General features: G+C 43.6%; 2 protein-coding genes across 2 annotated transcripts in view; one reads left to right on the forward strand and one right to left on the reverse strand.

Moving 5' to 3' along the window:
* LOC311134302 (transcription factor SOX-13-like) overlaps window positions 1-15,936 on the forward strand; it is a 62,873-nt gene extending 46,937 nt beyond the window's left edge. The window contains exons 9-14 of the mRNA XM_084167937.1: window positions 2,282-2,444; window positions 2,800-2,918; window positions 6,917-7,022; window positions 7,409-7,579; window positions 8,045-8,261; window positions 8,695-15,936. Coding sequence (XP_084024063.1) covers window positions 2,282-2,444; window positions 2,800-2,918; window positions 6,917-7,022; window positions 7,409-7,579; window positions 8,045-8,261; window positions 8,695-8,974 — 1,056 coding nt within the window. The 3' untranslated portion in view covers window positions 8,975-15,936. The remainder of the gene's footprint in view (window positions 1-2,281; window positions 2,445-2,799; window positions 2,919-6,916; window positions 7,023-7,408; window positions 7,580-8,044; window positions 8,262-8,694) is intronic.
* A 1,243-nt stretch (window positions 15,937-17,179) lies between these two features.
* Window positions 17,180-22,052, reverse strand: part of LOC311134303 (ethanolamine kinase 1-like) — a 29,940-nt gene continuing 25,067 nt past the window's right edge. Inside the window, exons 6-9 of the mRNA XM_084167938.1 lie at window positions 18,333-18,416; window positions 18,094-18,254; window positions 17,904-17,977; window positions 17,180-17,274 (exon numbers count right to left, since the gene is read on the reverse strand). Coding sequence (XP_084024064.1) covers window positions 17,202-17,274; window positions 17,904-17,977; window positions 18,094-18,254; window positions 18,333-18,416 — 392 coding nt within the window. The 3' untranslated portion in view covers window positions 17,180-17,201. The remainder of the gene's footprint in view (window positions 17,275-17,903; window positions 17,978-18,093; window positions 18,255-18,332; window positions 18,417-22,052) is intronic.

Raw genomic sequence — 22,052 nt, forward strand, 5'->3', positions numbered from 1 at the left:
CGGCTGGCCCTTGGATGTACACAGAGAGCTAACATTAATAATATGCATGTCAATCTCTCCTGGCTCAAAGTGGAGGAGAGATTGACTTCATCACTACTTGTATTTGTGAGAGGTATTGACATGATGAATGCACCTAGCTGTCTGTTTGAACTACTTGCACACAGCTTGGACACCCATGTATACCTCACAAGACATGCCACCAGAGGTTTCTTCACAGTCCCCAAGTCCAGAACAGACTATGGGAGGTGCACAGTACTACATAGAGCCATGACTACATGGAACTCTAGTCCACATCAAGTAACTCATGCCAGCAGTCAAATTAGATTTAAAAAAACCCTGATAAAAATACACCTTATGGAACAGCGGGGACTGTGAAGCAACACAAACATAGACACATGCATACAAACACACGATAATATACGCACTATACACACACGTACACATGGATTTTGTGTTGTAGATATGTGGTAGTAGAGTAGGGGCCTGAGGGCACATTTTAATATGTTGTGAAATCTGTTGTGAATATATTGTAATGTTAAAAATAATATATAACAGCCTTAATTTTGCTGGACCCCAGGAAGCTAATGGGGATCCATAATAAATAAAAATACTACACACCTGATTCAAATCATCAACTCCTCATCAGGCTTTGATTTGAATCAGGTGTGTAGTGCTAGGGCAAAAACAAAAATGTGCACCCCTTTGGGTCCTCAGGACCATGATTGAGAACCACTGCACTATACTACACACTATTCTATACTATACTTAAGCAATAAGGTACGAGGAGGTGTGGTATATGGCAATTATACCATGGCTAAGGACTGTTCTTTATGCACGACGCAACGCAGAGTGCCTGGATACAGCCCTTAGCCGTGGTATATTGGCCATATACCACAAACCCCCGAGGTGCCTTATTGCTTTTATAAATGGGTTACCAAAGTAATTAGCAGTAAAAATAAATGTTTTGTCATACCCGTGGTATACAGTCTGATATACCACGGCTGTCAGCCAATCAGCATTCAGGGCTCGAACCACCCAGTTTATAATATACTATACACTATACCAGGGGTATTCGATTCTGGTCCGCAGCCTGCTGCTTTTCTGTTCTACCTGATAATTAATTGCACCCACCTGGTGTCCCAGGTCTAAATCAGTCCCTGATTAGAGGGGAACAACTTAAAAAACGCAGTGGAACTGGCTATACTATACACTATACTATACAGTAACACCTATGTCCAGATGAACTCTTTACACCTGTTCTTTTCCCGAGGGAATAAAATATAAAATAAAAGGAAAGCACATTATGTTAATGTTACTTTTCTATAAAGACAGTTCCATGTCTTTCTTTTCTGTATTGTATTCCCCTCTGAAAATAACAGCTGCAAACATTGCACAGGTACAAGCCTTATTTTAGCATGGATATACTTGTATATTTGTGGAAATGTCATGTTAGTGGCTGAGGCCTGAACTATGTATGGCCCTAAAGGGTTTATCATAGTCCAAAATGTGTACACACAGTAGTGTTCTAGAATATTGGACCGTTGGCTTTCATACTTTTCAAATTCTCCACACAGCTCAAGCAGTTTCTCCAACTGTCATCACATTCAAATGAATAGAGGACGCGTACCGGGAGACGCGTTGGTTGGAAATTGTGGGGAGGTGTGCGTTCGGGCTGTGCGGCCCGTGGATGGTGGTCTCAGAGCTGTGTAGCTATGTCACAATGAGACGCCGGACTAATACGTCTCAGCTTCTGTGGACTATGATTTACGCTTAAGAAGCTAGCTCTGTTAAGACAGTTACAGGCTAGGAGATCTCTTTGAAAACACTGTCAAAACAATGCACTCCAAATTAACAATGGATGTTTCTGGTATACCACACCCCATTCACAATTGTGTGCACAATGCATGCTCTGTCTGCACTGTTGGTTCTCAAGTGGAAAAGGGCATCACATAAATCACTAAACAGAAGAAAGAGAGGACAGAGAGAAAGAACAGACAAAATAAAGATTAGATTAAAGAAATCCTACAGAGGTGTGAGATGCCAAATCTGTCATGCATAACCCGAACACATACACACCCACCTCATACCTGGGTGTATGTGTTTGTTGTATTGACATGGATGAGAACTGTACGTTGAGTGTGTGTGTGTGTGTGTTATATTTACACAGTGTATAAATATAAGCAGTGTATTTTAAGCAGTATGCAGTGTATTGTGTTTGTGTGTTTCTGTGTTGTGCTGACACACCCCTGATGGTCTAGTCTTTTGTCTCTCATCCCCTTAGGAAGCCAGCCAGCCTCTGAACCTAACCTCCAAGCCCAAGGGGATGGACATGGGGAAGAGCCCCAGCCCGCATGCCTTTGAGCTGGGCACATTGACACTGCAGGGGGGGTACAGACCCAGGGACAACCATAGAGACAGCCCCTCACGACCCTCACTTAACCTGGGTCAGTCTGCACACACGCACATTAATGCTACACACACATAACACCTACATACCTCCTTCCATTCATTACATTCCTTACCTTCAGGCATGTTGAAACTCTGTGTGTGTGTGTGTGTGTGTGTGTGTGTGTGTGTGTGTGTGTGTGTGTGTGTGTGTGTATGTGTGAGCCTGTTCCCCCTTTGACTTTAGGACTTAGACTCGCTGATAGAGCATATCACCCCCCTCCTGTCTCTCCCTCTGACGCAATAAGTGTACTCTGTTATCTTGACTCTCTTTTATATTAACATTTGCAACGCTTTGTTGGTGCCCTGCCCATCTGAGCGTCTTCTCTCTCTCCTCCTTCTCTCTCTCTGCAGGATTTCTGGGAGAGGGGGATGTGGTGACCCAGGCCATCCATGATGCCCAGCAGCTGCTGCGGAGACATGGGCCGGGCGGAAGAGAGCGGGAGCGAGAGAGAGACAGCACTGCCAGAATGGTAAGCCATTGTCCAAAGACACGCATACACTCTCAGACCCCTGTCCTTGTCGGTCTCTCTTTATGGAGGAGTGTGTAACCTCCTCTAAACACCCATCACACACAAACACAGACAGACTGGCAGGCTGAGGGTTGTGGCTGGGTTCAGGGCCAGGGTACAGCCACTCGTCTCACAGTGGCTGTTATAGACTGGAGAATGTCTCAGCTACACACACACACACACACACACACACACACACACACACACACACACACACACACACACCCTGAGAATGTCTCAGCCATGTCCTCCAGCAGGAACAACAGCTGCTGTAAACTCACAACAGTGCTCTTAGAACACCATGGTGATGACTCACCTTTCTCCTTTGTCAACTGTAATACACCGCTCCCCTCCTCTCCCCCTTCTCTCTGCCTTCTCTCTTTCCTCCACCCCTCTTCCTCCTCTCCTTTCCAGAGACATAGAAACAGAGTTCGGCCAAGTGTGGTTTAAATGTAGACTTTTCATGGACCATTCTTCAGCAGTGACAATGTCATTGTTGTGGAGCATATGGTGCCATCATAGGGGAGAGTCCTTGTCACCCTCATTTCTTTCACCCCTCATCTCCTCCCCTTTTCAGGGCCATGAACACAATTCTCTCCTCCTCATCACTCTATTATTTCCTGCCTTTGCATTTACAGACCTGCCTTTTAAAGGTCCCTAACAGTCATTCTGATTCCCATGTAAAATAGCCTTTTGAGCGACTAAAATACCACCCATAATATTTTATTTGGATAGAAATGTTTTTGTTTGTTGAGAAAGTAATTTGTATTTCATGGCTAACTACCAGGAAGTTTGAAAAGACAGGCTGAGTGTGCTGGGAACACATATTCATGAGCTCGCCTTGACTGACAGTTCTTTGAAACGCCTATGTCAAGCAACTTGGATGCAGTGATGCAGTAAAATCATCTCAAGCATATTTGGTGATACACAAAGCAACTCAAACAACATTGAAATTGCATCAAAAAAATGTTTTAATCTCCCGTGTGATACGGTTCACGGCAGCACTGACGGATGTGTTGATATGACAACTGCGTCAGAGTTTTGAACGACCCTTCCCCCCCTTTTGTTCCATGCTGGCTGAAGACCTAGCTAGCCAGTAACTAGCTAACACCAGACACATATGAAAGGGGAAACATATAAGGATCTTTGCTATAGATGAATAGTGTAAACTTTTAATTATATTTACTGACACCATACAGTCAAATTTTGGCACCAATAGAGTAGCTATTTAGCTATATAAACCACGCACCTCTGCAAACACGTCTTCTCTGATGTTGGTTACAATGCAGTACTTGTTTAAATTAGGAAAGAGAATATCATATTACCAATGGTGTATTAAAATGAGAGTTGGGGTGATGTCACCCTATCCCCTTACTAATCCCGCCTCCTAAAGTCAAGTGTTTGACATGGGGGACCAGTAACGTTATGATCAAACTTTATCAATGTAGAAGCAACAGTCATTTTTCATACTTTTGTCATCATACTTTGATCTGGTTTCATCCAAATATCATCAAATTTCATGTAAAACATGATTTTGACTGTTCATGACCTTTAAACACCAGCTGCTATGTGAGGCATCTCCCTGCTCGGCCATAAATAGTGCTGTTAAGCACACACACACACACACTCACTCACTCACTCACTGACCCAGGTTTGTGAGACAAAAGCAATGTCGCAAAAAAATTATTGCGACATGTGTAATGGAAACGGCAGATATAGGATAATTTTTTCAAAGATAGACAAGATTTTTATTCATTCAACAGGGGTGGATTTTTATTTTCTCTAACTTTCTTTATTGCGACAAATGATGATGGAAACTGTATTTTTATAATAAATAATGATTGCCGAATGATTTTGAAGGTAGCTTACCGCCTTGTAACCAACATCGAAGAAGGTGTGTTTGCAGAGGGGTGTGGTTTATATAGTACGTGATCAAAATCTATTTTTTCAACTATAAAAAGTGTGTTTAAGATTCTTCAAGCTCTGTCAAGTTGGTTGTTGATAATTGCTATACAGCCTTTTTTAAGTCTTGCCACAGATTTTTTAAGTCAAAACTGTAACTTGACCACTCGAGAACATTCAATGTCGTCTTGGTAAGCAACTCCAGTGTATATTTGGCCATGTTTTTTAGGTTATTGTCCTGCTGAAATGTGAATTTGTCTCCCAGTGTCTGTTGGAAAGCAGACTGAACCAGGTTTAGCTCTATTCCGTTTGACAAGCATACCCATAATATGATGCAGCCACCACCATGCTTGAAAATATGAAGTGGTACTCAGCGATGTGTTGTGTTGGATTTGCCCCAAACATAACGCTTTGTATTCAGGACATAAAGTTAATTTCTTTGCCACATTTTTGGCAGTTTTACTTTAGTGCCTTATTGCAAACAGGATGCATGTTTTGGAATATTTATATTCTGTACAGGCTTCCTTCTTTTCACTCTGTCATTTAGGTTAGTATTGTGGAGTAACCACAATGTTGTTGATCCATTCTCAGTTTTCTCCTATCACAGCCATTAAACTCTGTAACTGTTTTAAAGTCACCATTGGCCTCATGGTGAAATCCCAGACCGGTTTCATTCCTCTCTGTCAACTGAGTTAGGAAGGACACCTGTATCTTTGTAGTGACTGGGTGTATTGATACACCATCCAAAGTGTAATTAATAACTTCACCATGCTCAAAGGGATATTCAATGTCTGTTTTTTTGTTTTTTTACCCATCTAATAGGTACCCTTCTTTGCGAAGTATTGGAAAACCTCCCTGGTCTTATCTGTTTTTGAAATTCACTGCTCGACTGAGTCACAGTTAATAGTATGTGTGGGGTACAGTGATGAGGTAGTCATTTAAAAATAATGTTAAACACTATTATTGCACACAGTGAGTCCATGCAACTTATTATGTGAGGAAGGATGCACAACTGAATGCATTCAACCGTAATTTTACATTTTACATTTTAGTCATTTAGCAGACGCTCTTATCCAGAGCGACTTACAGTTAGTGAGTGCATTTTCATACTAGCCCCCCGTGGGAAACGAACCCACAACCCTGGCGTTGCTCTACCAACTGAGCTACAGGGTGTCTTCCACATTTAACCCAACCCCTCTGAATGAGAGAGGTGCGGGGGAGCTGCCTTAATCAACACCTGGCGAGCAGTTGTTGTTGGGGGATAACCGCCTTGCTCAAGGGGAGAAAGGCAGGTTTTTCCCACCTTGCCGCTTCAGGGATTCAAACTAGCGACCTTTCGGTTACTGGCCCAATGCTCTTAACCGCTAGGCTACCTGCCGCCCTGGGTGACTTGTTAAGCACATTTTTACTAGTGAACTTATTTAGGCTTGCCATAGCAAAGGGGTTGAATACTTATTGACATAAGACATTTCAGCTTTTTTAATGATAGTAAAAATGTCAAAAAACATAATTCTACTTTGACATTATGAGATATTGTGTGTATGCCAGTGACACAAAATCTCATTTTAAATTCAGGCTGTAACACAACAAAATGAAAAAAGTCAAGGGGGTGAATACTTTCTGAAGGCACTGTAGGTGAGGGCATACAGGCTTTTTATTAATGCGCAATTTGCCTAAAAGGGTAATGGAAACACTTCAACCATTTCATTTTTATTTGACACTGTATGTTGTTGTTTTTTGGTGTGACGTCATTATGTCCAGCTTTTTTTTATTGAAACAAGATAGTTAAATGGAAACGCACCATAGCAGGCAATATTGTCACATTTATTTTCTATGCGCACTTTCTAAATGTCGACAAAAAGTCACTGGACAAGTTAATGGAAACATAGCTACTCACGCACGCACACACATACACACAGATAATGTTAAATGCTCTCTTCAGGCCTGTTTAACTGCAGCAACATTCAAATCCCATCCTTCTTCTGTTTACCTAAGTGTTAAGGTGTAGGCCTGTGTGTGTCAGATGGGTGTGTGTAACTCTCTCTGTCTCTGTGTAGGAGTATAAGGTGGCTGGACACAGCAACAGGCTGCCACACCCAGACCGTGGGGAGGATGGACAGACCCTCCAAACCAACGAGGACCACCACAGCAGCGACTCTGAGGGTAGGCCGATTTCATCTTTAAATTATTTTCTCCTGTCTTTGTTAGTTATTATTTTGTGTGTGAAGCACTTCGTTAACTTGTATTGAAAGCACTATACAAATAAAGTTATTATTATTAGGCCCCCCAACACTACCTGATCAAAAATAACACATGGTTTAGATGGTAGTGGGCAAGCATCACAGTAGTCTAGAGAGGTTTAATTTCCTCGTCTCCTCCTTTACACTGATCTGAAAACACAAAACCCAGAGCAGGTGAATACAACATGGATGATGCTTGTCCGGTATTTGTTTTCACCTTTCCTATTGTTTTACCAGTGAAGTTGAGGGAAAGTAGATGTTTTGTTGGCCACTGACTGGCTGTCCCACCATCCTCTTCCCCTCCTGCAGGCCCCCTATCTGCTCCTAGTGTGGGGGTGTTCGCGGAGGTTCGCGGCCCCCCCTCCTCCGTCCACATCAAGAGGCCCATGAACGCCTTCATGGTCTGGGCCAAAGACGAGAGGCGACGTATACTACAGGCCTTCCCTGACATGCACAACTCCTCCATCAGCAAGATACTGGGTGAGTCCACACACACACATGCACACACACAGGGGGACATAAAGCATGCACAAATTGCTCCTTTGGGATTAATGACACGTCAATCAATGTGCACTGTAAGTGTTTGTGTGTCACCTGCTGTAGTCCTGGCACAGTAGGGCATGCGAGGCCACGATCTGCCACCTGCTTCCCCTGGAGACAGGAACCTCCTACCACTCCCCCCCCCCCCCCGTCCGTCCGTCCGTCCGTCCACACACACACACTGCCCCGCACCCCTTTCCTCTGACCAAACACTCACATTCCATTCCATTCCATTGTGGAGCGCTGGAGACACTCAAGCTATTGCTCCCTCCCTCCTCATCTAACATAGCCAACCCCTTTCTCTGTAGGTCACTGGAAGTCTATGTCCAACTAGGAGAAGCAGATGTACTCTTTCACACACAAAGTCCTCTGTTCTTTAGTCTGACATTGTCTCCCTCCCTCCAGGAACTAGATGGAAGTCTATGTCTAACCAGGAGAAGCAGCCCTACTATGAGGAGCAGGCCAGGCTGAGCCGACAGCACCTGGAGCGTTACCCCGACTACAAGTACAAGCCCCGCCCCAAACGCACCTGCATCGTGGAGGGACGGAGACTCAGGGTGGGCGAGTACAAAGCCATGATGAAGAACCGGAGACAGGAGCAGAGGGGGCCATACCCACACAGGTAACACACTGATGTTCTGTTAGTGTGGCCCTGACCGTGAAGAGAACCAGAGTTGCTATTATCCAGAGAGCTCTTAGTGAAATTAAACAATAAACTCTCTTCCCTTCCCACATGCTTTTTCTGTAAGAACACAAACAAACCCACTGTGGTTAAATAGAAGTGCAGGGCTACAGCTGGTTATGTTAGTCTCTCATAGTGAATAAAACTCTACTCTATTGTTCTATATGACTGTAAAATTGTACTTGAGTAGCAGCAGCTTTTAGTGGTTTGTTAACAGTCCTCTTCTCTGGGTATGGACTTGTCCTGAGACATGGTGGTAGACTCCTACATACAGCCATGTCTCAGGGCAAACACCTATCCAGTCTTTTCAGATTTAGACAATGATTTGGGCGTACGTTACACCACCAATGTCCCATCTCTTCCTGTCTTTCAGCCAATCAGAGCCGCAGCAGCTGCACTACGCCCCCGGCGAGGGCCAATACCCAGGTGGCGGTGGGGCAGTCTCCATGCCAACGGTGCCATTCCACCCCGCGCTATTGGAGCACTACCTGCCGCGAGGGCTGGAGGCTCCGCCTATTTGCAGACCTGAGGGACAGGCCACGCCCACTCCTCTCCCCAGAGAGAGGGAGAAAGAGAGACCGCCGTACAGTGAGGGGGAGGAGAGCGACAGAGGAGAGAGAAGTGAGGGAGAGCTAGTGCTCCTCACTGACTGAGAGAGAGAGCGAGAGGTGTGTGTGTAGAGAAGTGAATGAAAAGGGGTGTGTCTGTGTGGAGAAGGGGATCTTGGACCATATCAAGTGTGTCATATGACCATGTCAGCAGAGCCTGCGTCTGTCCCAACACTCTTAAGATGAATCCCATTCTTTATCTAATCACTGATCTGGTCACAGAAGACTGGGGTCTAAACTAATAGTCCTCACTTTTAGATCAGTGAGTGTCAAGAGATGGTAAATAGACTATAGTAAAAGCCCCACCCTTGTAAAATAATACAATCGGACATGGATCAAACACGCACAGAGAGACACACACCAGCCCCATCTGTGTATGTTTATTTCTCCAAATGGATGTTGTCATCCCAGACGTTAGTTGTTGGTAATCTGCTGTAGGCCCACCAGTATCTGTTATTCAGCCCTACATGTCAAACCTTTCCCATTCTCCCCCATAGTTCACAATCAAACAATGAAATCCCCAATAGGGCAAGCCTAGGGCTAGACTAGCAGGGGAATCTCCTTGAGGAGGAGCCCATCCTTCTCTGACTGGCTGGACAGGTTACGGTTACTATGAGACAGTTGTTTGTTACAACATTAAAGGTATGTGTCATTTACACATGAATCTGGCAGCTGAATCTAAAAGACCATTGGTCATAGATTATATCAGATATTGGGCTATTCATGTTGCTGCTACGTACCCTATCAACAGGGTAGGAGTGTAGCTAGTGATAACCGTCACATTCACAATGTGTAGCGGACATTTACAATGTGGAATGAGTTGAGATTGACTGGATTAGACTGGCAGTCCATTGTCACCTACAGGCATTGACATAGATGTTTCCCTTAAGCACAGATCAATATCAGATGACCCTATCCTTATAAACCTGAAACATCAAGGCCAGGGTATGAAAAATATCTGACAGTGTTATGGAGATCTGATTGTGATTCTGAAGGAGTGCTGCCCTCTGCTGTTTGGGATGGGCACAACATCATGAAATATCCCACATTACTATCACTAGAAATGAATAGAAATACCAATGTTTTATTTAATTTTTTATTTTCAATTATTACACATGACCTGGTCTTTGGTGATAGAGGTTGAATAATCCCATTATTAGCCAATGCACTGGTCAAGCATAGGTGCACTCTGTCAGAGTACACTCTGTCAGAATGCACTTGCACTCAACCCTCATCTCCTTTCCAAAACAGACCCATAGGCTGCACCTAAATAGTCTAAAGTGGCTTTCTCGCCTCAAATCCTCTCCTTCATATGCACTGACAACAAAACATAGGATAAGTAAAAGCAATAGGGGAGATTCCTCCTGCGAGAGGTTTTCACTTGTCAAGTTATTTTACATCAGTTGAAGTGGAGTAGGGGAGACGAGGAATTACCTTTACATTATCGAGATGCACCCAATGTTTCACAGTTATTGAGATACAAATAGTCTATCAGCAGTTACATCTAGTGTAATGAGGATAACTGTTTAAGGAACCCCCTCCAAGCCCTTATTCTAGATTCATCTATTCCTTCTCTATTCTCTGTACAAGCTGTATGTAAGTGTGTGTGTATCTTTCAATCAATTTATTTTGGACCCGGGTTTACAATGTACTCGTCACAAAATGTTTTACAAATGTGTTTATTAGTGTATGCGTGTGGGTATTGAACTCAAAGGTTGGCCTGAACACCTTGTGTCTACCCTGACATCCTGGCCTCTTGTCTTGACCACAGCTGTTTCTCTGTCCATGTACTGCAGTCAGAAGTCACTGTAGGGCCATTTGGCTTCACAAACAGGGATCCATCTCAATAGTCCTACGTCACATCCTCTCCTTTCCTTAATCAGATCAGTGAAGATGTAGGAAGCCACTTTAGACTATTGGGATGCAGCCTTCATCACAATGTACTGTACAGAAGAGAGGGGTTAGACGTTAGATTTCTGGTATAATCTCCATGTTAACAGAGAGGCAAGCCTGTGGTTAGTTGCCGTCACACTGCAGTAAAACCTTTGGTCTTGATTGGGGAGTACTGTAGTATGAAGTTGCACTTGGACACTGATCTATGGTCAGTTTTACATTTACACCGGTAAATGTTAAGGCTAGGATGTGGATAGGGTAGACTGATCCTAGGTCTGTGGCTACTGACAACTTCTACCCAGAACCAAGGGGATGGCACTGTTAGGAGAGGCTGGGACTGTGTACATAGACAAATATCAGAGGAACCTTTTTATCTAATTACAGAAAAACCCAGAGAAAGAGTTGTCACACCTGCTGATGTAAATATAGATGGACTTTATTTTGTTTATAAGAGCCTGTGTAATTTAAAGGTGTACATTTTCCAAGTTGTGGTTTGTTTTTAGAAAATAATAAATTGGTTATATTTGTGCCCAAGTTATTTTTCTGTGTGTGTACACCTTTGCTTACTCAGATGAAATCACCTGTGCTGTTTCCCACAGGAGTGCATTCCAGTAATGAGTTTGTACCACGGACTCCCAAAGGAAGTTACCACAGTGACTTTCCAACCCAGTCGTTATGGTAACCACCCAGTCATCATGGGACGCCTCATTCAGCCATTTAGGATTTCAAACTATCAGCCGGCTATAGTAAAACTAGAAGGCAACTTCTAGTTATGCTAGATCAGTCATAATGCCAAATTACTTGACCAACTGTATAGACATTAGCTATAAAGGACACTCTGTAGTCTTGAGGGCAGTGAGAGGCCACTTTACTAGAGGATGTTGGAACATGAGTCAGTGTTTGTATGCTCATCAGTAGTGTGTGAGGATGCTGCAGCGTTGTTTTTAGTAGAGGATATCCTCCGTAGTGGAGCCCCCCTGGCTGTCTTACTTCCTTCCCCATCTCAGGGCAAGAGAGCCAGGTCAGCTGCCAGAGACCAGAGGCAGAGAGCCTGGTCACAGGAAACTAGAGTGGTGAAGTCAAAGCTTATTACCCCCCACCAAGGTTAAACCATCACCAGCAGTGTAACAGAGAGTGGCTATTGTTCAAAAATACTATTAGAAAAGTCTGTTAGGTATAGAAACTGAATAGCTGCCATACAAGTGTTCTTTCCATAACACGCATACACAACTGATTTTTCTTCAGACATTGTTTTTTTTAATGGAAATATTTACTGACATGTTAAATTACTCTCCCAGAAGTGTGGAGGATCACTGTACAGTCAGATTTTCACAGTATTTCTTACAGTATTTACAATCTGTCTCCTCTCTGCTGGCCTTTAATGCTACAGCGTCCTCTTCAGGAGTGGCTGACTCCATACACACACATCTTGATATGTTGGGCCCTCTTTTACAGATTCTAATGAACAGTTAGAATCAGTCAAAAGCATGTTTGGAAAAGTCCATATGGAGATAGAAAGTAAAATAAAGTTATCTGTTCAGTGGGTTTTCAAGTTAAGTCAGTTTAGTACATTCACACACAAGTTAATTTAAATTGAACTGCAAGCCTTATAACACTAACCATTTTGGTATGTACTGTATATAGAAACAAAAACAGGAAAAACATGAAAGAAATGCAATTACCGGTTCACCCAATAAATACCTCCTTTAAACATCTGTAGTCTAAAAACACCATCAGGATGTAAGCCTTCCATAGCCTCCACATATCCTATTCTGGAATAACAAGAATAATAAAATCATGTCCCACATTAGTGCACACCTCGGTTCCTTCATATGTATTATTGGCTTTTTAAAGTTGGGGACCTTAACTTACTTTATTGAATGACAATGCAAGTGTGCAACGCCTTCTTGGACACCCTCAATAATAATAATAACGGAAATCAAAGCTCTTAACTCTTTCAATGCTCTTCCGGTGAAGGCATATGATGTAGCGAATGGTACTACTCCTTTACTCTACTGCAATATAGCTACTCCTACAGTAGTAGACCTAGAGTAGGCTCCGATTCTTCAACTCGCTCCCCTCCATGTGCCCTCGTTGGCTTGCCCTCAAAGATCTGAGAGGATTGGATAGGTGTCAGAAAGATGGTGGAAACTCCCTCCAACCTATCAAAATGGTAGTATGAGCCATACGCATCATCATTTACACTTATCCAAAGCTTTAAAATCTGCATGGGGGAGTTAACAAGGGCATAGGCAGAATGGGAGGCAAGTCTGAGAATAGAAAAGCAGGCTTAACCTTCTGTAGTACACACATCACTTCAATAAGCTGGTGCGTTTCCATGAAACCCAGGGTCATTTTTGGTTGTGCGTTCAGGAAGCAGACTCATTTATAATACCACTATCAGGCCATGCTATAAAAGGATAGAAGTAGGCTATGTCGCTTTCTAATCACAAACATAATTTTAACCATTAACCCCAATTTATTCCTACCTGCTGCAACATTTACCCAAACCCTAGAACAAGAAACTGATGTTCTAGATCAGTTAACTTCTGTCTGTTCTAGTTTGGCCATCTAGTGACTTCTGAATAGTTGAGTTGAATGGAACCACACAGACCTCCAGGAGTGCTTTGGTGCATAGAACATAATCTTAACCTCCATTGTTACGATTCAACCACCTTATCTTCCTCATACTCTTATGGTCAGTCTCAATCATCTAAAGTGGCTTCCCCTACTCTTCTCTCCTTAAATCACCATGCATCTGTAGACACAGGATGAAAGCAATATGGTGGGTTCATTTATTTCCATCCATCCAGTTGTTTCACATCAGTGCAGATGAAGGAAAGGAGACTAGGAAAGGAATCCATTTTAACTGTTGATATGCACCCTAAAAGGAGAATACAGTTTTAGTTTCAATTGAAATGTTACGGTCCATTCAAAAGGAAACACGTTCACATATGTACATTTACGATAAACAGGAATGAATTGCGCTCTTTCAATAAGCACTTGTCACCTCTCAGTTCAACCCAAGGCCTACTGGCAAATATCACATAAAGCAGGTGGGGAGTTGTGACTAATCTAAAGCCTTTCAAGGTAATGTCTCTGTCCATAACGGTCTTAAAACCTTGTTACAAGAGGCCCTAGACCATCCATTTAAGAAACACTACAATAGAGGTTCTTCTCACAACCAACTCCACTCACTCATAAAAACCCTAAAACGCTGACTCAGAGGGGTAAGAGGTTTGGAATGTTGCAGATAAAAGTACTGTATAGAATGGACCCAATCCTACATCATATGTACAAGTCATTTCTATTCCATTTGTTGCATTTCTATCTGCTGCTATGTTGTGGATGTTCTGCTCTGCTTAACACTACTCCAGTGGTCAAAAACCCTGGTCCTGGAGAGTTAGAGTGTGCAGGCTTTTGTTCCAGCCCAGCATTAACACACCGATGATTAGTTGATTAGTGGAATCATGTGTGTTAGTATCTGTACTGTTGCTCTCTAGGACTAGAGTTGGTGACAACGGCTTTACTCCATCTACCCTCCCAGCCTGTATGGCTAGTGACAAAGGACTAAAAGGTGAGCTCTTCTGAGTCTGTCCCAGCCAAGAGGGTGCTCAGGGACTCATCATTAGTCTCACCACGTTGCCAGACAACATATTTTGGCATCTGCTAGGGGAGCAAAGAGGCCTGGCACACGAGGCTAGCTACTCCTCATAACAACCAGGCAAGAACTGCAGCGAGTCCTTCTCTTCAACATCTTCATAGTGTTGGCGGCCATTTTAATAAATTAAAACGCTCTTCATTCATGTTAGTGACTGACAGGCGAGAAAGCCTTCTTGACTTCAGGCCAGAGTTATGGGCTGGCCTGCTCAGGCTGGTAAGCCACAGTGTCAAGGTCTGCTGAATGATTGCTGTCCCCTCCTCTGTCAGACTGGTGAATTATTAACCCCATCAGTAACAGGAGACAACAAGGGGAGGGCAGGGGTCAGAGCTCCCTTTCTCCCCCTAGTGGTCATGTGGAGGAATCACAGGACAGGTTGGATGATATACAGGTAACTGCCAAAATAAAGGAAACACCAACATAAAGCGTCTTAAAAGGGCGTTGGGCCACCACGAGCCAGAACAGCTTCAATGTGCCTTAGCATAGATTCTACAAGTGTCTGGAACTCTAGAAATTCCATAAGTTTGTGTTTTGTTGGTGGCGCCATTCCAGAATCTCCCATAAGGTGTTCAATTGGGTTGAGATCTGGTGACTTACATTGTTTTCATGCTCATCAAACCATTCAGTGACCACTCGTGACCTGTGGATGGGGGAATTGTCATCCTATGGGGGCATAGCCATGGTAGCCAAAATAATGGCTTACCCACCATTTTTATGCATTAACCTAAGCATGATGGGATGTTAATTGCTTAATTAACTCAGGAGCCACACCTGTGTGTTAGCACATGCATTCAATATACTTTGTATGCCTCATTTACTCAAGCGTTTCCATTATTTTGGAAGTTACCCGTATCTCCATACTTTAACATGACTCTCCTCTCTATTCTCCATTTTGTATGTTGACCCTCTGATCTGAGAGGGCTTGTTGGTGAGGAATGAGAGACAAGCTAAAGCGACCCTTAAAAGCACTGAATAACAAAAAATTCAGATAGAAAAAACTGAACTAGGGCTGAATGCCTGGATGGAGAGGTCAGAACTGGTCTAAAGGGGCTTGCTGCCTGGGGTAAGGAAGGGTGTTGGAGTTTTTTGGTCCAGCGACCCACCAAAGACCTGTGTGCCATGATGCCAGCTAGAGAAGTGGCTGCTGGCTTAGTGTGGACTTCCTGCTGTCTTGTCCTTGGTCACCTCACTCACATCCTCAGACAAGCTTCAGAACAAAAACACCAGACCAGGATTAGTGGTCCCAGACCCTTTGAAGCCTTGACTCGCTCTGACCTAACACATAGTTTAGGTAATGAGGTTTAGGTAACCTCATTATATAAGGTTTTGGCTCCTTTTTAGGGAAGTTGTAACTGGATTGGGGGTGGGGAGAGGTTGGGATGTTACAGTAAGTATGTGCACATCAGGCAAATGTCCCTTCCCCTCCTTAGCCAATCAAGAGAGACGAGAGAGGAGGAAGCGATATAGGGCAGAAGGAGGTGAGAGAAAGGGGAGGAAGAGGGGTAAGAGGGAGGGGTGTGACAGGGGTGATTGAGGTTGTGATTTTCCGAGTGGTCTGTGAGAAGTGGAAAGTTTAACAGAGCGTGTCACCAAAACCATAAAAGCTAAAGTGGTGGAAAAGAGGCTAAGAGGTAGAACGGAGCCCTTGTTTAAAGTTTAGCATCAGTGACGCAAAGCTGCTCCTGGCCACTGAAGATGCTCTGCCGTCACAGACATTATTAAACTACCTGTCCTGGCTAGCCCCTCTCTTCCCTACACATTGATGGTCCCTTTACTGCAAAGCAACTACTTGCCAGTTCTAAATCAACCCTTAGCCCCTAGGCACTTTGTGTAGATATGAGAGAATGGACTTAAGTGTTCACTCAGTTTGTGGGACCTTTTTTCAAGTTCTTTTTTGTCTAGCTTTTGTAAAGTTGGATGTACACCATATACTCTCATTTCAAGGTGGCCCATTACCATATTGCGAAAGAAATCCTCTTAGATCAGTGCCAAAGCTAAGGGCTAGGGGGTTGACGATGACTGCCCCCTCTGTCTCACAGCACACGCTTTGAGCAGCCACAGCCAAAGAGCGAACCCACATATACAGAACTGTGTCTACACACTGTCCTCCATGTCAACACCAAAAGCTAGTGTTCCAGCTACCCGTCTGTCTGGGGAATGAATCTCACTGGGTCAATCAATTCTTCACAGAATAAATAAACGATAAAAAATGAAAACACACCAACCGTGGCTGTTTTGGGGAATCTTGAGTGGTGAGACAGGTGGTCTGAGTTGAATAGGAATTAAATAGTATTTTATGTTGTGGTCCATCCACACTCTGTCCCCTTAATGTTATTACCCACCGCACCCCACCCCTTAACCCACAAGTGTCAAACTCATTCCACGGAGGGACAAGTGTCTGCTGGTTTTTGCTGTTCCCTTGTACTTCATTGATGAATTAAGGTCATTAATTAATAAAGAACTCCCCACACCTGGTTGTCTAGAGCTTAATTGAAAGGAAAAAACAAAAACTTGCAGACACTAGGCCCTCCATGGAATGAGTTTGACACCCCTGCCTTAACCCCATACACGCAGCCCTAAACATTAACCCCAACCCTTGTACCCTATCCCCAGCCCTACCCAACCCTTCTTCCCCAGCCCAGTCCTCTCCTGCTCAAAGTGGGTCTGCTCCCCTGGTCAGTGCCGGTGATGGGGTCTCTCTTCTCTTGTCTTCTCCTCTCATTCTGGGATCTGTAGGGCCATCGCTGCAGGCTTGGTCTTGAAGTATTGGTTGAAACGCAGCACAGCATAGCTGAAGGAGAGAGTGTGAAAATATGGAAGGTGGAGGGAGAAAGAGTGTGAGGGAGAGAGAGGGAAGGAAGGGAGGAAGTGTTGAAAGAGAGCAGAAGAGAGAGTTAAACACCCATTCTGACTAAATGAGTGCACCAACTATCCAATAGCAGCCCTAACAATAGCCCAGACAGATCCCATTGACTGGCTGCTAAACTGTCAGAGCAATATGCCACCTATACAGGCAGGGGCACTGAGTGACCGGGGGGACAGTTCTGTCGTCACTGCAGGACTGATTGGGTTGCAGACACTCAAACCACCAGTCCGTGGGTCAGTTTCACCTCTGCAGGTTCCTGGGGGAGGCAGGGACAAGACAGCTCTCTCTCTCTAATCCATCTCTCCTTTCTCACAATTTTCTCAGGCTCTCGCTCCCCTTTCTATCTCTCACTGTGTGGAAACTGTGTGTAGTGGAAATTGTGCTCTACGACAGAGTTTGACTGTGAGTTTTGGTATGTCTTTCACACTAAGAGATCCCTTTCACTCACATGCACCACAGGCAGACAGGCCAACCAACAGCTTTTAACATCACTCCACAAGGGACCATTACACACACACACACACACACACACACACATGCACAGAGGTACTTACCCCAAGAAGTCGAAATTGATGGAGGAGTACTTGGCCTGGATGAGAGCCCAGAAGCCCCAGAAGAAGTGTGACGCCTACAGAGAGAGGTCAGCGGTTAGACAGGGCCAAACTGATCAGCCAGTACTAACACGTGTGTGTGTGTGTGAGCGAGCAGTGACCACAGTGGTGTGAGCGACAGTGTGTTCCTCACCAGGGCAAACTTGTTGACCTGTACGTAGAGAGTCTCCAGCTCTCGGTCGCTGACCTCCTCTCCTTTCTTAGTGGACGCCTTGTATGCCTGCAAATACACACGCAACCACTCCAGCTGCATCTCACGGCTAGGATACAGCCCATAGTCCAGCTCACTCATACCTGAAAACATACAGACACATATTATATATGGTGTACAGTACGTCATGACTAAGATACAGCCCATGTATCTCCTCTTACCTGCAAACTCGTTGAAGTGGTTCCCGATGTCAAATGCCTGATAGTTGTAACTAGAGTATTCATAGTCTATGAACCGGACATGGCCTGGAGGAAAAAAAAGAGAGGATGGAAGAAAAATATGAGTAATAATGTGACTAATATGTTGTCCAACATTGGCATTGGAGAGTTACTGGCTTTTTTTTTTTCAAGTTGTGACTCTTTGCGGTTATGGGATGACAATGTTCTACTAGAGATCTGCATCTTCCCTTTTCAAGACGATTCGATACGCATCTAGTTACATGGGCTCTGATACCATACAGGAACGATACGTTTTAGTTTGAAACGAATTGATGTGATTCAGATTGATGCAATACGATTCGATGCAGTTATTACATAAACACAGATTTTCCATTAGAAATTAAAATCTGCTGCTAATGAAGCTCATGAGCCTCTCTACGCTGGATAGTGTGTGTGCCTGTTTGTGTGTGTGTATGTACAGTACCAGTCAAAAGTTTAGACACACCTACTCATTCAAGGGCTTTTCTTTATTTTTACTATTTTCTACATTGTAGAACAATAGTGAAGACATCAAAACTATGAAATAACACATATGGAATCATGTAGTAACCAAAAAAGTGTTAAACAAATCAAAATATATTTGAGATTCTTCAAAGTACACAATGTCATTTTTTTGTTTGTGCTTTTCTATTAACCAATTTCTGTGTTCTGTTTGTGCTTTTCTATAAACCAATTTCTGTGTTCATGCAAGTGACTGATTGAACAAATCCTCACTATCAGTATCTGCAATTTGGCAGTATGCCCAGAACCTTGTTTAGAGAAAGGGATATCTCAGTTTCAAGGTCTCAGCTTAGAGAGAAGAAGCCTCGTGAGGTATTGGTCTGTCACATGAATGAAGCAAACATTAATTATGAATGAGGAATAAGCTAAATCATGCAAATATAACTTGTCAGTATATAAGGGAACTAATGGGACTGCCCTGTTAGAGCTCCTGACAGACGTTCACTATGGTGCATCAAGTTTGTTGGAACCTCTCGAGTGCGCTGATAATAAACAATGATTAATTTAATATTGACTTAGTGTCCCTGTGTAGTATTTCCACAACACGTCCAACCGGCCTCACAACCAAAGACCACGTGTATGGCGTCGTGTGGGCAAGTGGTTTACTGATGTCAACGTTGTGAATAGAGTGCCCCATGGTGGCGGTGGGGTTATGGTATGGGCAGGCATAAAGCCATGAAAAATGAACACAATTGCATTTTATTGATGGCAATTTGAATGCACAGAGATCCTGTGATGAGATCCTGAGGCCCATTGTCGTGCCATTCATCCGCCGCCATCACCTCGTGTTTCAGCATGATAATGCACGGCCCCAATGTCGCAAGGCTCTGTACAAAATTCCTGGAAGCTGAAAACGTCCCAGTTCTTCAATGGCCTGCACACTCACCAGACATGTCACCCATTGAGCATGTTTGGGATGCTCTAGATCGACGTGTATGACAGCGCGTTCCAGTTCACGCACAATATCCAGCAACTTCGCACAGCCATTGAAGAGTGGGACAACATTCCACAGGCCACAATCAACAGCCTGATCAACTCTATGCGAAGGAGATGTCGTGCTGCTTGAGGCAAAATGGTGGTCACGCTGACTGTTTTTCTGATCCACGCCCCTCCTTAAAAAAAAAAAAGAAGGTATCTGTGACCAACAGTCATGCGAAATCCATAGATTAGGGCCTAATTTATTTATTTTAATTGACTGATTTCCTTACATGAACTGTAACTCAGTAAAATCTTTGAAATTGTTGCGTTTATATTTTTGTTCAGTATTATTTGTCATTTTTGCAGATAAAAAATGTTAGAGATGGTAATGTATCAATATTCATGTAAAAAAATAACTTATGACATAGCCAATGAATCTATAGCAACAATTTGGATTTCACCCATAATCGAATGGTTTAGACCGTTTCTTCTCCCTGCATTGCGGGTAGCAAAAGTGATTCACCCTGTATATCCAAACATTTCCATATATACCAATTGTTTCAAGCAAAACTACCAAAACTATTGCAGATGGTGAACCTGATCAAAATAAAATATAATGTCGCCTAAGCCCCGATCAGCATGTAGCCTACCTATAGCCAGATGAGAGTTGTGTCTCCAGTAGTATGCTACTTTTATTCTGGTAAAACAATTTTCAACAGCGCATTTGATAAAAAATGTCCTTGCAAATTACATTAGTTGTCACTCAATTAATAAAGCCTAATCTTGCGCAAGCCATTTTACAAACATTTGAATGCTGAAGATGACTTTGAGATGTGCCAGATCAGGAATAGGCCTACCTCTCGTTGCTCAGCGCACGAAGATTCGCACCGCACGCAGTTTGACTAGGCTACTGATATTTCCTGGGTTTGTTCGGCATGCAAAATTACTGTCAACATAATTACATGCTTAGTTTGACACTGAAGGAGAGGATGCAGTTGTCAAAATGATGAGAGGTATTTTCGGAAGGTAGAAAGAAAGTAATTTGAGCAAAAAACATCTGTGAACCGGCGATTCATAATGTTTGAATCGATTTTGACAGATGCATGCTACATTTGCATCGTTTTGGGGTCCCTCGCGACAGATGCACTCATTTCTTAAACATTTGAACCAGGAACCAATGCCTATCGGTGAATTGTTACATCCCTTTGTTCTATCTAGAGCTGGGCGGTATACCGTATTTTACTATATACTGGTATTGATGGAGTACACCAACAGCCAGCAGCCGTCCAGGGGCACCCTCCTCCACAGCTCAGCCGGTCGCTGACCAAAGGAAGCAAGGTCTTGGGCCCTCCTCCACCTCTCTGAGGATCCCGATGCCATGCGCTGCTACATGTGCAGTGAGTCAGGTTGGTATGAGTCGAAGCATACCTCCTCCACCCTGCCAGAGGCAGGCCCGTTCGGTTCCCCATCTTCCTTCCGCATCGTATTCCATCACGACCAACATTGTCTTGGGCAGCTCGATGGTGAGAGATTTTGGCCTGCCTACGGCCTGTGGGCCGACCGAGGTCCATTGTCACCCAGGCGCCCGTTTCCAAGACGTCAACTCGCTCCTGCCCACAGTTCTAGCCAACGACACTCCCGCTTCGACTACTACTCTAATATTGGCACCATTGTCACTCAAGTTAGCTTTAACAACATTCGCTTTTGGCAATCTGAGGAACTGAAGGACTACAACATTCTCTTGAACACCCTTGTTTGCACAGGGAAGAGAACAATCATCTCTGGCCCCTTGCCATGCTATAGAAGTGCAGTGAATGTAAGTACTCTAATCTATGTTCCTTTAACTGTTAGCTCCGAGGATATTATCTGCAATAATCATATGCACATAGAATTTAATTCCACTGTTTGCACTGAAACTGTCTGCCATAGGAAGAAGCCCACTGTGGGCAGCCCACCCAGTACCATTGACTCAAATGTAAATGTCACTGACATGTCTATCTCGGATCAACCTTTCAGAATAGCACTAAAAACAAACAAGCAACCCAGAAAAGAACTAAAAATAGCCCATATTAACATACAGTGCATTTGGAAAGTATTCAGACCCCTTCCCTTTCTCCACATTTTGTTACGTTACAGCCTTATTCAATCTACACACAATAACCCATGACAAAGCGAAAATAGATTTTTAGACATTTACCCTACTTATATAAGTATTCAGACCCTTTGCTATGAGACTTGAAATTG

The sequence above is a fragment of the Coregonus lavaretus genome (assembly GCF_964263955.1).
Source record: "Coregonus lavaretus genome assembly, chromosome: 8".
Taxonomy (NCBI): domain Eukaryota; kingdom Metazoa; phylum Chordata; class Actinopteri; order Salmoniformes; family Salmonidae; genus Coregonus; species Coregonus lavaretus.